The sequence below is a fragment of the Drosophila innubila genome, assembly GCF_004354385.1.
Source record: "Drosophila innubila isolate TH190305 chromosome 2L unlocalized genomic scaffold, UK_Dinn_1.0 4_B_2L, whole genome shotgun sequence".
Classification (NCBI taxonomy): domain Eukaryota; kingdom Metazoa; phylum Arthropoda; class Insecta; order Diptera; family Drosophilidae; genus Drosophila; species Drosophila innubila.
This window is the reverse complement of record NW_022995372.1, coordinates 20095874-20108310: the sequence shown is the minus strand read 5'-3', so window position 1 is coordinate 20108310 and position 12437 is coordinate 20095874. Positions and strand designations below refer to the sequence as shown.

The window sequence follows — 12437 nt, the reverse complement described above, 5'->3', positions numbered from 1 at the left end:
TTTTAAGTTTCCTGAATGAAGCCCCCTATCGATTTCCGGATGACCAAATTGGTGGTTTGAACAGAATTTTGCCAGGTGGAGGTTTAAAACATCAATACCATCACAATTATTTTACTTTTCCCTGTTTTCCAGCACTTTGCATTGTTAAATGAAATTAACAATTGATCACAGGCATGAGCAGGCAGTCAACCACAAGACATTGTCAGGACATGCACTTTAAATTGATGTTCATTCATTTACCGTGTGTGTGCAAGTATAATAATGGTTTGTGATACGCCTGTAATTACAGTGTACACAGTGTCTGCCAATGTATGCATCTCCATTTTGCCTAGCATTGAAAATATGCATATTCGACTACGAGTGTGTATCTAATGAATGTGCAAGTGTATTGGTGGACATTTCAATATCAGGTTCGTGGCATTTTCATATCGATCGACTGCCTCGGGGTAAGGGGCCAAAAATAAAAAGAATAAAGAAATAACTACAACAGTTTTGCCCGCAGTCAGGAGCAAGGACACCACGGGACGATGCCTGGCACCTTATGACTGCACAGTTTTACACTACATGAGAGTGATATCCCTCTGTAATATGAGTATGCCATCAAAATTGTTTTCTGTACACATTATCCTTGTTCTTGAAAAGCATGCACTAAGTGCACATAATTGAAGCCAAAGGACAAAAGTCAGAGCTCCAAAGACGCAATCCTGCCTTGATTGCACGTCTTAACGAGATTCTTTTACGAGTGATAGTCCCACATGGTGACTATACGACAGCTCTTAAAGGCAGAATAGCTTCTGCTCATCGATTTGAGTGCCCACAATGTGTGCTTAGTACTAATAATTTAACACTTAAGAAATTGAGTAAGTCATCTAAAAGACATAAAAAATATATTTTATCTTGCTTTAAAATGCAACGAATGACAGTTTAACATAAGTTTGTCAAATTTTAACTGTTTTCCTTGTGGTATGTCAACTTTTTCGTTAATTGCCTCTATTTTAATTTAAGAACTCAATTGTTTTTCAACGCTGTTCATTTTTCACATACTCTCCCCGTGAAACTTTTTCACTTTTTGGTTTGATTCTCTGATCCATTTTAACAGGACTTTATGATAAAGTGTTATAATTTACTTCATCTAAAATCTAGGTTAATAACTAATACAAAAATATTGCACCATAAGAATAATTCTAAAGTTTTCCATAAAGCATTAACAAACCGCAACAACAGTAAGAAAATCGCTTTTATAGCTCAGAGAACAACAAAGTTATGTTTGAAGTGTTATACTTTATGAATAGGGTCGAGGACATTGAAACCTTAGACTTAACAGTTAAGTGTGTAACTCAAAGTTTTTTCTTTGATTGTTATGGTAAATAAAATGTAATAATCCTCCCACACTATGCTACAAACTAGACAGAGGCAACGCGACGCTACGACGTGTTATGTAAGCGATTGAAGCTACTCAAGGACGTTGACAACATGTCTAGAACCGAAACAAATAAGCAGACAGATACAGCAAAATAACAGGATAATCAAGCAGAAGCTGAAGAAGTGGCAGAGAAGAAATAGACAAATTTATTACAGTTTTGTAATGACCATGGTCGAAGGACACGAAGGAAAAACACGCAAAATTCGTACAGTAAATCAGTGGCGTTGTGGAGCAAATAAATATTCAACTGGATGGGGCGTGACAAACAGAAAATAGTTATTGCTATGACATAGTAAAAAAAAATTACTTTCAAAGCAAAACACTGACATACACATTTATATTCCCAGCAGAACAAGACTTAGATCTTTGTAATAGCTTCTAAGTGATGATATTTGTATAATTATATACATTTTATTTTAATTTTGTATTTTATAAGGTTCTGAACTGAACCTCGCAAAACAGGTTTGGATCTGGTTTTAAGGATACTCGAAGCGAATCATGAACAGGACCTGTAAACTTATTTTCTCCACGAACCCAAACCCGAATCAAACTACTTTTTTTAAATTAAAAAATGAAAGTAGAATGAAGCTGTTTCACGGGGTATATAGGCCGGAGCAATGCAAAATTGAAATTGGAGATAGTGCATGGAACTTTTTTAGTAAAAGAATGATTCCATGATCACAGTTGAAAGTCACAAAGAAACTGTAACTTTATAAATAATCGAAATCGGAGTATGCACATCACTAAAAGCTGTGTGTGTATACATGTGTGTGTGTGCATGTGTCTAGCCGCGAGCCATTGTCCGCATGATAAAACATTATAATTTACGAAATGAAAATAATAACAAACATGGCGCCTGCAGTGCTGCTGTCCAAGCACGCACACACACTCATGTAGACAAAATGTTGCCTGCTTTTAAGCGCTGTATGCACTTACGTACATACATATGTATGTGAGTTGCCTTTGTTATTGCTTGAATTCCTTCTGAAAACATTGGCAGCGACAGCAATATGACGTAAAAAACAAAGACTATGTATGTCGGCGTCGCCGTTGTGACAACTTGTTTTTGTTTAGCGTAGGTACCGTTAACGTGGGACATGCGCAAAAGCCGCCGCCGCCTGTAAAAACATCTGTTTGCAATTTGTGGCGTGGGAGAGCACACAAATAGTAAGAGGCAGAATGAGTAAAAGAGAGCGCAAGTCAGACAAAGCGAGAACAAAAGCAAATACACGACAGTAAGACAGCTTCATTTTTACAGCACTGTCGATTGCAGGACGGTTTTCAGATGCTTGAAATTGCCTCATTACATTTATAACTTTGCAAATCCTAATAAACCTTACTTACGCATCAGTTGAAAGTTATAACTTATGAGGCTCAGCAGTTTATTATGCAATTATTTACATTTAAAGCGAATATAAGGCGCGTGCCTGTACTGTATACTACATATTTTATTATGTAAGATAAAGGATATTTTGGGACTTACTGTTTGTTTTAAATTTAATTGTGAAGCGGCAGCAAACAATAAGCGGACACACCTAATGTTTTCGAATTTCTTCTATATAACTTTGCCATTTTATCACTTTCTTTTAATGAAATTCTGTAATTCAAAATAATTTTGAGGTTCTTTTTTTTTGAGCTTTAACACTTGTTTGGCTTAACGATTACGCCGTATAAATCGCTTAATGATTGGTGTACTCGTAATTCAAATAACACTAACAACTTTTAGGACACACACACACTTAGCCCGAATGCTGTTAATGTATTGGTGGGTATAGGCGGCGATTTTTACCCTCCTCCACCACCTTATCTGCTTATAGCGAACGCTTGAGCACGTTAAAGTTTTGCATTAGATTTGCCGTTTTCATATAAACAGCAAACAATTTATTGTAATTTTTATGAAAATTTGTGCATTTACTTAAGCAGAACTGCCGCCGGGCCATTGCCATTGCCAATTTGATGGAGCACGCACTGAAGACTGAATTTTCTTTTGCCTCGGAGCTTCACGAAGGAGAAGCGACAGGACGAGGCTGCCACCCAGCACAAGGTTTGCCACCCTGTTAAATTATCCGATCTGGCAATTAGGGTTGCAAGACTATCGTTTATGCGATTAATCATAGTCGGTGGAGTGCTGTCTCATCTTAATCGTAATGCGAGTGATCAATAATTTATCGATATAACCTTAACTCGATAAAAATTGGTTAAACAATTAAATTGAATAAAATAAAATAAAAAACATTTTTAACTATATTTCAACATTACAGTGGGCTTAGTTTTAATTTTTGCTTTTAATATGTACTAAGATATTGTATAATTTTCAAAATTTGTTTCGCTTTACATTAAAATAGTTAATAAAATTGTATTCATTTTTTATTCTTAAATCAAATGCACTTCACTTAACGGGAATATAACTCCCTCATCCGCTCAATAGTTGATCCTTGAGGAGCGGGTAGACTTGGAGAGGCTGTACTGTCGATCGTCACCTCGTGAACTTCCGCCTCCACGTTCCCGATCGAATTTGTCATGAGAACGTTCACGGGACGATTTCTCCTACAGGGCAATAATAATTGTTACTTCGATACATCACATAGTTTTATAATAACTGGGAACTTACTCTATGACGGTCCCGTTCACGCAAATCGTCATCACCGTTTTGTGCTGAAAATCGTTCATTCTTGAATGTCTTGATTAGATCTTCAAGGGTTCTTATCTCACCTTCACGCCGGCGCTTGTGATCGCTGCTGCTAGACTCCTCGTTGCGATCCCGCTTGCGTCCCAGTTTACGGTCCTTGCGGGCATCACGCTCCTCGTCGGACAGCTTGTCTTTGTTGCGCTCTTTGGTTTTGAGTCCTCGTGCCTTCTTCACACTATCAACGAGTTCCTCTACCTTCTGCAATGGCATTGAATTAATAGTGATAGGGAATAAAGGAATAACAATTCATAATCTGTGGTCGCTTGTATATAAATCTAACTCCAACTTTAAAATAAAATAATAAAAGTAACAAGACCGATCCTAAAGACATGCATTGCTCGCCCGCCCAGGTGCTCAAATCCCCCTCCTCCTCCTCCCCCGATCCCATCCCATTGTTGAATGCCCTCCCACATTGCGCCGAACACTTACCCACTGTCAATATCAACGAATTACAACTAATCTGCAGCCACTGTGCTAGATGGAGTTCGCACAAGGAGGTAGCGATGCTTATCGATATGGCGTTCAAGGGTCGGATCAGCAAGACAATGTAACACACACAACGTCCAGCAATAGAGTGTCCGAGATTTGAAAGTCTTTATATTGAAGGTTGTTGATTATTTTCCTTTGTGGTCCCTTGATTTCATAGAAGTAGTTGAATGATGGTTTGACTACAGCATGCGCAGAAGTCAGTCAGGATTCAATCTTGATTTTTTTTCAATCGGGTGTGTGGTTGTCAAGATATTATTCTTCTGTCTCTTGAGTATAGTTTTAAAATATTTTTTGATTGTAGAGACAATAAATCGTCTTGGAATGAGTTGTCTGAAGTCCAATCTTAAACGAACGGAATGTTGTGAAGAATGTTTGGTGATTTTTGAATTGAGTTCAACTTCTGGGTGAGGTATTTAAGCTCGTTCCGATACTGATATTTGATATGTTAAAAATTGAAGATTTGGTTCCATTTTATGTATTGTTTACTGCATCTTAACGAACGGAATGCTCTGGGGAATGTTTGATGATTTTCCAATGAGTTTTGTTTCTGTATGACGTATTTTAGCTCGTTCGTGTTGTAAGGAGTATGCATTGAAGATTTGCTTCTGCTTTTAGATGATATTGTTTGTCATCCAGTTTAAAAGTCGTCAGGGATGGGTTTTATAAAGTCGTCTGGATTATGTTACTTGTTTTACTTGAATAATTGATCTTAAATTCCGCAATTGGCTTTTGGGATTGTTCTCGCTCGGATTTTAGCTATTGTGCTTCTCGATTGGTGGATTCACGGCGGATCCTTGGATTGTATGGCACGGCAAAACTTGTCTTCCTTTGGAGATTATCTTCGGCTTTAACTGTAGTAGTTCTCGATTTCTTGTTTGACATCAGATATATTCCATTTGTATTGTTGTTGTCCTCTAATGTCATCAAACGGTTTCTTGGAGTGTTTCGCTAGATAAATTACATAGTTGAATTATCCACACTGTTCTCCTTTTAAAGAGCTCCCATATAATCCATTTCGCAAGCAACTAAAGTCGGTTTATGTTGTGAAAGCGATAGTAGGAATTTTTGTATTCATCTTCTCTTGACGATTGTCGTCTCTGATGACAGGTTTCATCGTTGATCGTTGATTGATGATTTAATTGACATGCTGATATTTGTTTCTCTCGTTCATGCGTTGTTTTTATATTTGATATTTAAAATGTTCTTGGTAGACTTGTGCGTCGACTTCTGGGTAATACTTCATTCTTCATTGTCATCGTCATCTTGACTAGGATGTTGTTGTGGTCCATTTTTTTCACTTATGAAACTATCTTAACTTACAGATAAACTACATAACAATTTGTAAAATAATAAATCCTAACATTCTATATAATATTCAAAAAATAATTCAATTTAAATTGAAAACTAAATTAATGTCTATACAGTTCAACTGTGCGCTTATATCCTAAATATATACTTATATAACTATATGTGAATCCCCCAATTTAACAAATTATACTTAGAGATTGAACTTTTTTAACTAGCACGAGGGACGAGATCCAATTGTGTCCAGAATATTGTTATGGGTGGGTTGATTTGTTGTTACTTGACGTCTCATCAAACGGCAGATGGAACATGTGTGTGTTTTAAGTCGCCTCTCACACGCTCAGTGACTCAATTTATAGTTTTAGTTAATCTTGTTTGTTTTGTGTTGGATGAAAACGCTGCCCTCCGATGGTTGAGCGGTCGGTCGTTGTCTTAGCGTACTATGTATGCAACCATATGCTACTAACCTTTGAACTGCTCGACGATGATTCCAATTTACGACGTTTAGAATCTGTAAAATAAAATTCGTTAGCTATTGTGTACAGAGTATAGCAAGTCTATTAAAATACGCACCTTTTTCATAGTCAATTGTTTCGTGGCTGCGTCGATGCTGCAGGGAGCCATTGCTTTCGTTGGACACCGAACTGAGATCCCGATCCCGATGTCGTCCTTCATATTCTTCGTAATGACGTTGATCCTGGCTGCTATTGGTGTTGCCTGCTACCAAATCTACAGTCTCAACGCCATCGTGTCGATGTTGACTACGCTCATCTCGTCGCGTTGCCTTCTCACGTTTCTGGGCACGCAGAGTGGCAGCCTCGATCTCCTCCAGACGCTGTGTACGCTCACGGGCTCGTTGCTGCTGTTCCGCCTCTGTGCGCTCCTTGTTGTTGTTGTTGCGACTGTTATCTCGCTGCGAGCTACGTGTGCTGCTCAAGCTGTGACGCTCCTCACGCTCACGTTCACGCTCTCGATCCCTCTCACGATCGCGTTCCCGTTCCAGTTCACGACTGCGACGTTCTGTTTGGCTGCCATTGCTGCTGCTGTTGTTGTTGTTGTTGGCATTAGTGATGGACTGCAGCTCATCCTTGACATCCAGGCTACGATTGCTTGCAATCGACTGTGTGGTTTCCCGCTTACTCTCACGTTCGCTGGTGGACGGCGCTGAAACGGACTTCGAAACGGACGCAGATGTGGACGTACCTTCAACCTTGACAGGTTTCGCGATTTGACCTGTAAAAATGGTTATGCAATGTAATGAAAAATCTTTTTAGATTTATGTATATCCTTAGATATAAGACCTTTTACAGACTGACTTAACAAAAGTCAGTTTTAATAATATTTGTCTATGAATATGGCACCGAATTTTTTTTTGCTTATATCATTAAATCATAAATATTGAGTGCTTCGCCAATAGTCTCCTACTTAATTTCTATTTAAGTATTAAATGAACCTCTACAATATATGACTATTTTCCTGTTTAATTTCTTATCTCGTAGGATCATGTACTTACCAGCTTTGACGTCCTGCTCCTTACTGTTGGTTTTTTGCTCATTGCTGTAGAAGGACGACGCGCTTGATGGTTTCGCTATCGGAGCAGGTGTTGTTGTAGAGGTTGACAATGTTGCCTTATCGTTGGTCAGCACCTTGACAGCTGAGCCAGGCAGTGTGGGCGCTGTTTCCTTAACGGGCCGCTCAGCCACCTGATGGAAGTCGCTCTCTTTGAACATATGCGGAGTCTTCTGCTTCAACTGACCAATGTAACTCGAGGCAATGGCAAACAAATCGGGACGTTTTGTTTTCTCCTCCTCACGCACTTTGTCCACTTTGCGCTCAATAATCTGGGCAAGCTTTGAAAGCACCGGATAATGGGGTAGAATGCGCATCAATATGATAAGTGCATTGCGTATTTGCATAAAGTCCTTGGAGTCCAAACAGAACACAATCGCCTTGGTGATCTTATAGTGCCACTTATGGCATACATGCCGATAATTCTCATAGCCTACATGATCGTTGGCCTCGGAGAATTGATTGCTGACGCGAAACTTGGTCACAAATCCGGGGTAATTGGCGCATTCCTTATTGAAGACCGCCTGGTCCGCATGCCACCGCATCACAGTCTCCAGCATGGCGCACAAAAAGCGTCCATAACGTGTCGCTTCACCTTCCGTGCAAGAGGTGACCGAATATGTTATATCGCAAAAAAGCTAAGGTATGAAAGGTATTATTAGTTGACTTATCAATCGATGCAATGAGCCCGAGTCTTACCCGATCATAGCACAATAGCGTAGAGAAATTCGCTGTCTTTAAATTATGTATGGTCTGGACGAACTTGGCACAATAGAGTGCGTCCAGGGCAGTGAATGTGCAGCGCGGAAAGAGGCACAACTGCAGGAACTGTGTGATCGTATCATTCTTGGCCGATTTTGCTGAGCGCAACAAAAACCAGCCATCCTTTTGCTCCTGCAAACGTTGCAGTATTTTATCCACATGCTCGTGTTGCTTCTTTCGCTCATCATTTAGCTTCTCCATGAGCGCAATATAGCGTTCCTGTTCCTTTTTATTCTTGGACTGATTCTGCAAATTGCAATTTGATTATATTATTTATTATATTTTATTTAAGTCCATGCACATCCTCACCGAATCCTTGCCATCGGCTGCTTGCTGTGCCAGCTGCTTGAGCTTCCCAATCTCACGCTGATAAATCTCATTGGGCACATGCAAATCATACATGCTCAGGCTCCAGAAAGTGACCAGGAACTGCGGACTAATGTCCTCCCAAACTTTGGCACTATGCAACGGTCTCACCGACTCGACAATGGGATTCATAATCAACTGCGTGGCATCCAAATACTTTTGCAGCTTTTGCGTAGTCGTCAGCTTTTTGGCATTGGGATCTGCCTTGCGCAATTGATCGTACTTTTGCTAAAAAAAAAAAAAAAGACAACATATTACAAATTAATCCAAAATCAATCATGAATATAGTTAGTATAGAAGTCTAAAAATTAAAATGAAACTTTAATCAATACTTACATTAATCTGATGCGTGAACATGGGACGGGCCAGGAAGAACGCAACATCCGTGTTGATGTGATATTCACGCAACATGGTGATAATCGATGGCAAGCGTTCAACGTACTCATCCACGGAATAGGAGGAGCCCAGAAAAGTGCCAAATTGCACCAAGGCATCCTGGCACTGATCATACAAGCTGCCCACCAGCTTTAAGTGACTATGCGCGGCCGTTTCGCGATAGATGACGCAATGCTTCTGCTGGGCCATTAGTAGACAAAGTGTGACGGCGAGATCGTTGTTAGCTAACGCTTCCTTTAAGCGATTTGAGGACTTTTTAGTGTTGCGCACCTGACTAAAGTAGCCAGCCTTCAATACAAAAAAAATATTGTTATAATAGTTATCTAATTAATATCACATCTTCAACGTACCTCGCCACGCAGTTGCTCCCCACCACAGAGAGCCTGCAGCTGATCATTGGTCATCTCCTCGCAGGACTCCACGCCGGCCATTTTGTGGACAATCTCGCGCAGCACAAGCAGATCGAGACTCTTTTGCGACTTGAGCTGATTGGCAACATACTGCAGCAAGCCGCTCATTTCAATGCTGTACTTCTTGTAAATGGTGCCACAGAAGGAAGCAAGACTCTGTAGCCAGAGTGAGAGTGAGGTGCCATCATCTTTGAATCGACCGCGTCCCGTCATCGTCAGCGATTCAATGATGCAGTAACCCAGGCAGTCGAACGACAAAGCTGTCAGATACTTGAGCAAGTCGCAAACAGGACCAATTAGATTGTCATACATTTGAATCTGCACAAGAATCTATAAACATAATAGAGAAACAATGGTTACGTGGAAGATTCAATCAAATTTCCGAGCGACTTACATAATCAAAAAGCAGACCCGGCGCGCAGTGGCTATATTTGCCCACCACACGGCCCAATGGTTTGACATTCTCCTTGCTGACACGCTTCATTAGAGCCTTAATGTCACGTTGTCCAAGGCCACAGCGTCGTATCAGATTCGGATGCAACTGGTAGCTGTCATTCTTCCAGCGAGCATACATACTATATCGCAAATGATATGGATAGAACTTGAGTACTGCCCAAATTTCCTCGGACATAGAGCAATTGCTATCCAGGTAAAGCAATGATGGCAGTATTGAAGCATCCAGGCAACTTATGATATCATAATAATGCTGTTCCGCCTCCGTATTGGGTGGGGGACCATTTAAACTGTCTACTCCCATTTCCAGTAGAATTTTTACCATTATGCGCACTAGTTTATACATTAAAACCGTATCGCAATGCATTGAGGGACCGAGCACATTGGCCATTGGCCATGTATATTTGCGCAGCTCATTAAAATTCCGTGCTTGCATCTTGGCCACCAGGCTGGTGTCCTCATACAAACGACTACGACTTGGTTTACGTCCGGATGGCGCCTTAAAGCATTTCTTGTAGTAGACCTGCTCGACTGTTAGATGCACCAGCTCGACAATGGCACGTGCAATGGGTTCCTGCACCACAACCGATTGATCCGGCAACTTCTGAATGATTTTATGAGCATTCTCCCAGTCGCCAACCTTGAGCAATGCCTCACACAGTCCAAACTTTTGATTGGTATTGTACTTTTCCTGTGTGCAAAGTATTTAAAAGTTGATACATAATTCATATAAGAGCAATCTGTTATTTAAACTAACCTCATCGAATTTCTTGGTCGTTGGTGGCGGTGGTGGTTCCTTATCATCTTCCTTCTTATTGGTGGAGATCACATGCAGTTTACGCACCATTTCTCTGGCATCGGCCAGTTCCTGCTCCCAGTCTGCACGTATGCTGCCATCATTTGGTGTTAACCAGACATAAATATCGTTTAGTTCGATGACGCCGTGCTTTAGCAGCAGAGCACAAACATGGTATAGGGAACGTGGAGTTCGTGCCGCCTTAAAGTGACAGAATTTATAGCCAAGCACTTCACAAATTATTGCTCCGGTTGGCATATAGCTGCGGAGTAGTGGTATAAAGAGCTTCCAGCGATCAGGACGCGTTTCAAAGGATTCAATAATAATGTCAAGCACTCGATTAGGATCCAAGTTAAAGCAACCTTAAGGGAATGATTAAAATCAAAAAACTTGCATGAATACAAATGTGGAAAACGTACCAATTAGAGATTTTATAATATCCATAATGGTATCGGGCGTTGTATGTTCCTCAAAGTCCTGATTCATCTCAGTAATGAGCTTGGCAAATCCCTCACTTTCCTCACGAAAGAGATTGAAGCGTCGCTGCTTGTAGCTACAATTATAATAGACTATTTACTTGACATTCAAAATACGAGAAACAATTGTGGCTCTTACTATAGTTTAGTCTTGACTTTGATGAATTTGGTGTAGAAGCTTTTGTTCTTCACAATTCCCACCTCCTGCAGCGTGTCAATCTCCAGGCGCTCCTTTAACAAACTCTCCGGCAGCACTTTGTCCAAGTCCTTAACAATTTGCACAAAGCCATGACGTTCCTCCTGCAATCCATCAGTCATCAACGAAGTTTCGCTGTCCAGAATGTTGACCACGTCCAATATGAGACTGGGAAACTCCTTGTGAAGCGCCTAAAATTAATAAACGAATATTAATTTACGCTCGAGCTGAATTTGATTGCAATAACTTGCCACAACATCGGTGAGCACGTGCAACACGACATCCTTCTTGAGCTTGTATCGCAATGCTTGCCAGAGTAATTCATAAATGGCATTCGATATGCCGTGCTTAAAGACACCATTCCGATCAAATACTGGACTCTCCGAACTATCCTGCAGTTGTAGTTTTAGGTATTTTAAACTAAAAGAAAAGTAACATTAATTGCATGTAGGTGTAGCTAGTTATGCATTTTGGTATACACGTACAATTCACTCCGGCCAGTTTTATCAAAATGCTTGAAGATGTCTACATTAAGTAAAGTCTCTTTTGGCGTATTCGTTGCGATGTTTCCTCCTCCATTCGTGTCTGACACGGCCGCTTCAGCCGCTGTTGTTGTTGCCGCTGCCGTCGCATCGTTTTCTCCCGTTCCCGTCACACTGTGACTCTTGGATAATTTCTTCAAGCGACGCATGCAAACGATTTTTGTAAACACGCGGCCAAAACGTTATTTATTTGATTTGCTTAAATTCCTTTTGTTTATTAAAATATTTGACAAATTTTCACACTTTTCTCCGCTTTTTTGAGTGTAAGAGATGTGTGTATGGAGAATTTGTATATCGATACAAATCTGTCAATCCAGGGCTGCACTGAAAACGTTAGAGCTGCTCTTGAAACGTTTTGGAAATGAAACAAACAAGCAAATGGTATGCTGTTCGCGTATCAATAACGATATACCAAACATTTAAATACTGTGTAGATACTTAATCATTTATCGATAATTTTTGGTATATTGCCATTATACCAATATTTGGCGGAAAATTTCATATCCAAATTTATAGCTGAATCACCAAAACAATATTTTAAAATTCACACATTTATTAGAAAAAA

General features: G+C 40.1%; 2 protein-coding genes across 2 annotated transcripts; both read right to left on the bottom strand.

The window, feature by feature from the left end:
* Window positions 1-3234: 3234 nt before the first annotated feature.
* Window positions 3235-3363, bottom strand: LOC117782133. Its single transcript, XM_034619107.1, has one exon. It carries the CDS (start codon window positions 3361-3363, stop codon window positions 3235-3237), a length of 129 nt encoding a protein of 42 aa, XP_034474998.1.
* A 368-nt stretch (window positions 3364-3731) lies between these two features.
* Window positions 3732-12162, bottom strand: LOC117780115 (THO complex subunit 2). Its single transcript, XM_034616523.1, has 16 exons — window positions 11816-12162; window positions 11582-11750; window positions 11274-11521; window positions 11078-11211; window positions 10620-11020; window positions 9804-10553; window positions 9350-9739; window positions 8940-9287; window positions 8547-8831; window positions 8175-8483; window positions 7420-8113; window positions 6480-7139; window positions 6374-6417; window positions 4136-4310; window positions 4035-4078; window positions 3732-3970 (listed from the first exon to the last, which is right to left on the bottom strand). The coding sequence occupies exons 1-16, from the start codon at window positions 12019-12021 to the stop codon at window positions 3845-3847; spliced, it is 4983 nt and encodes a 1660-aa protein (XP_034472414.1). The 5' UTR covers window positions 12022-12162; the 3' UTR covers window positions 3732-3844.
* Between the last annotated feature and the right edge of the window lie 275 nt (window positions 12163-12437).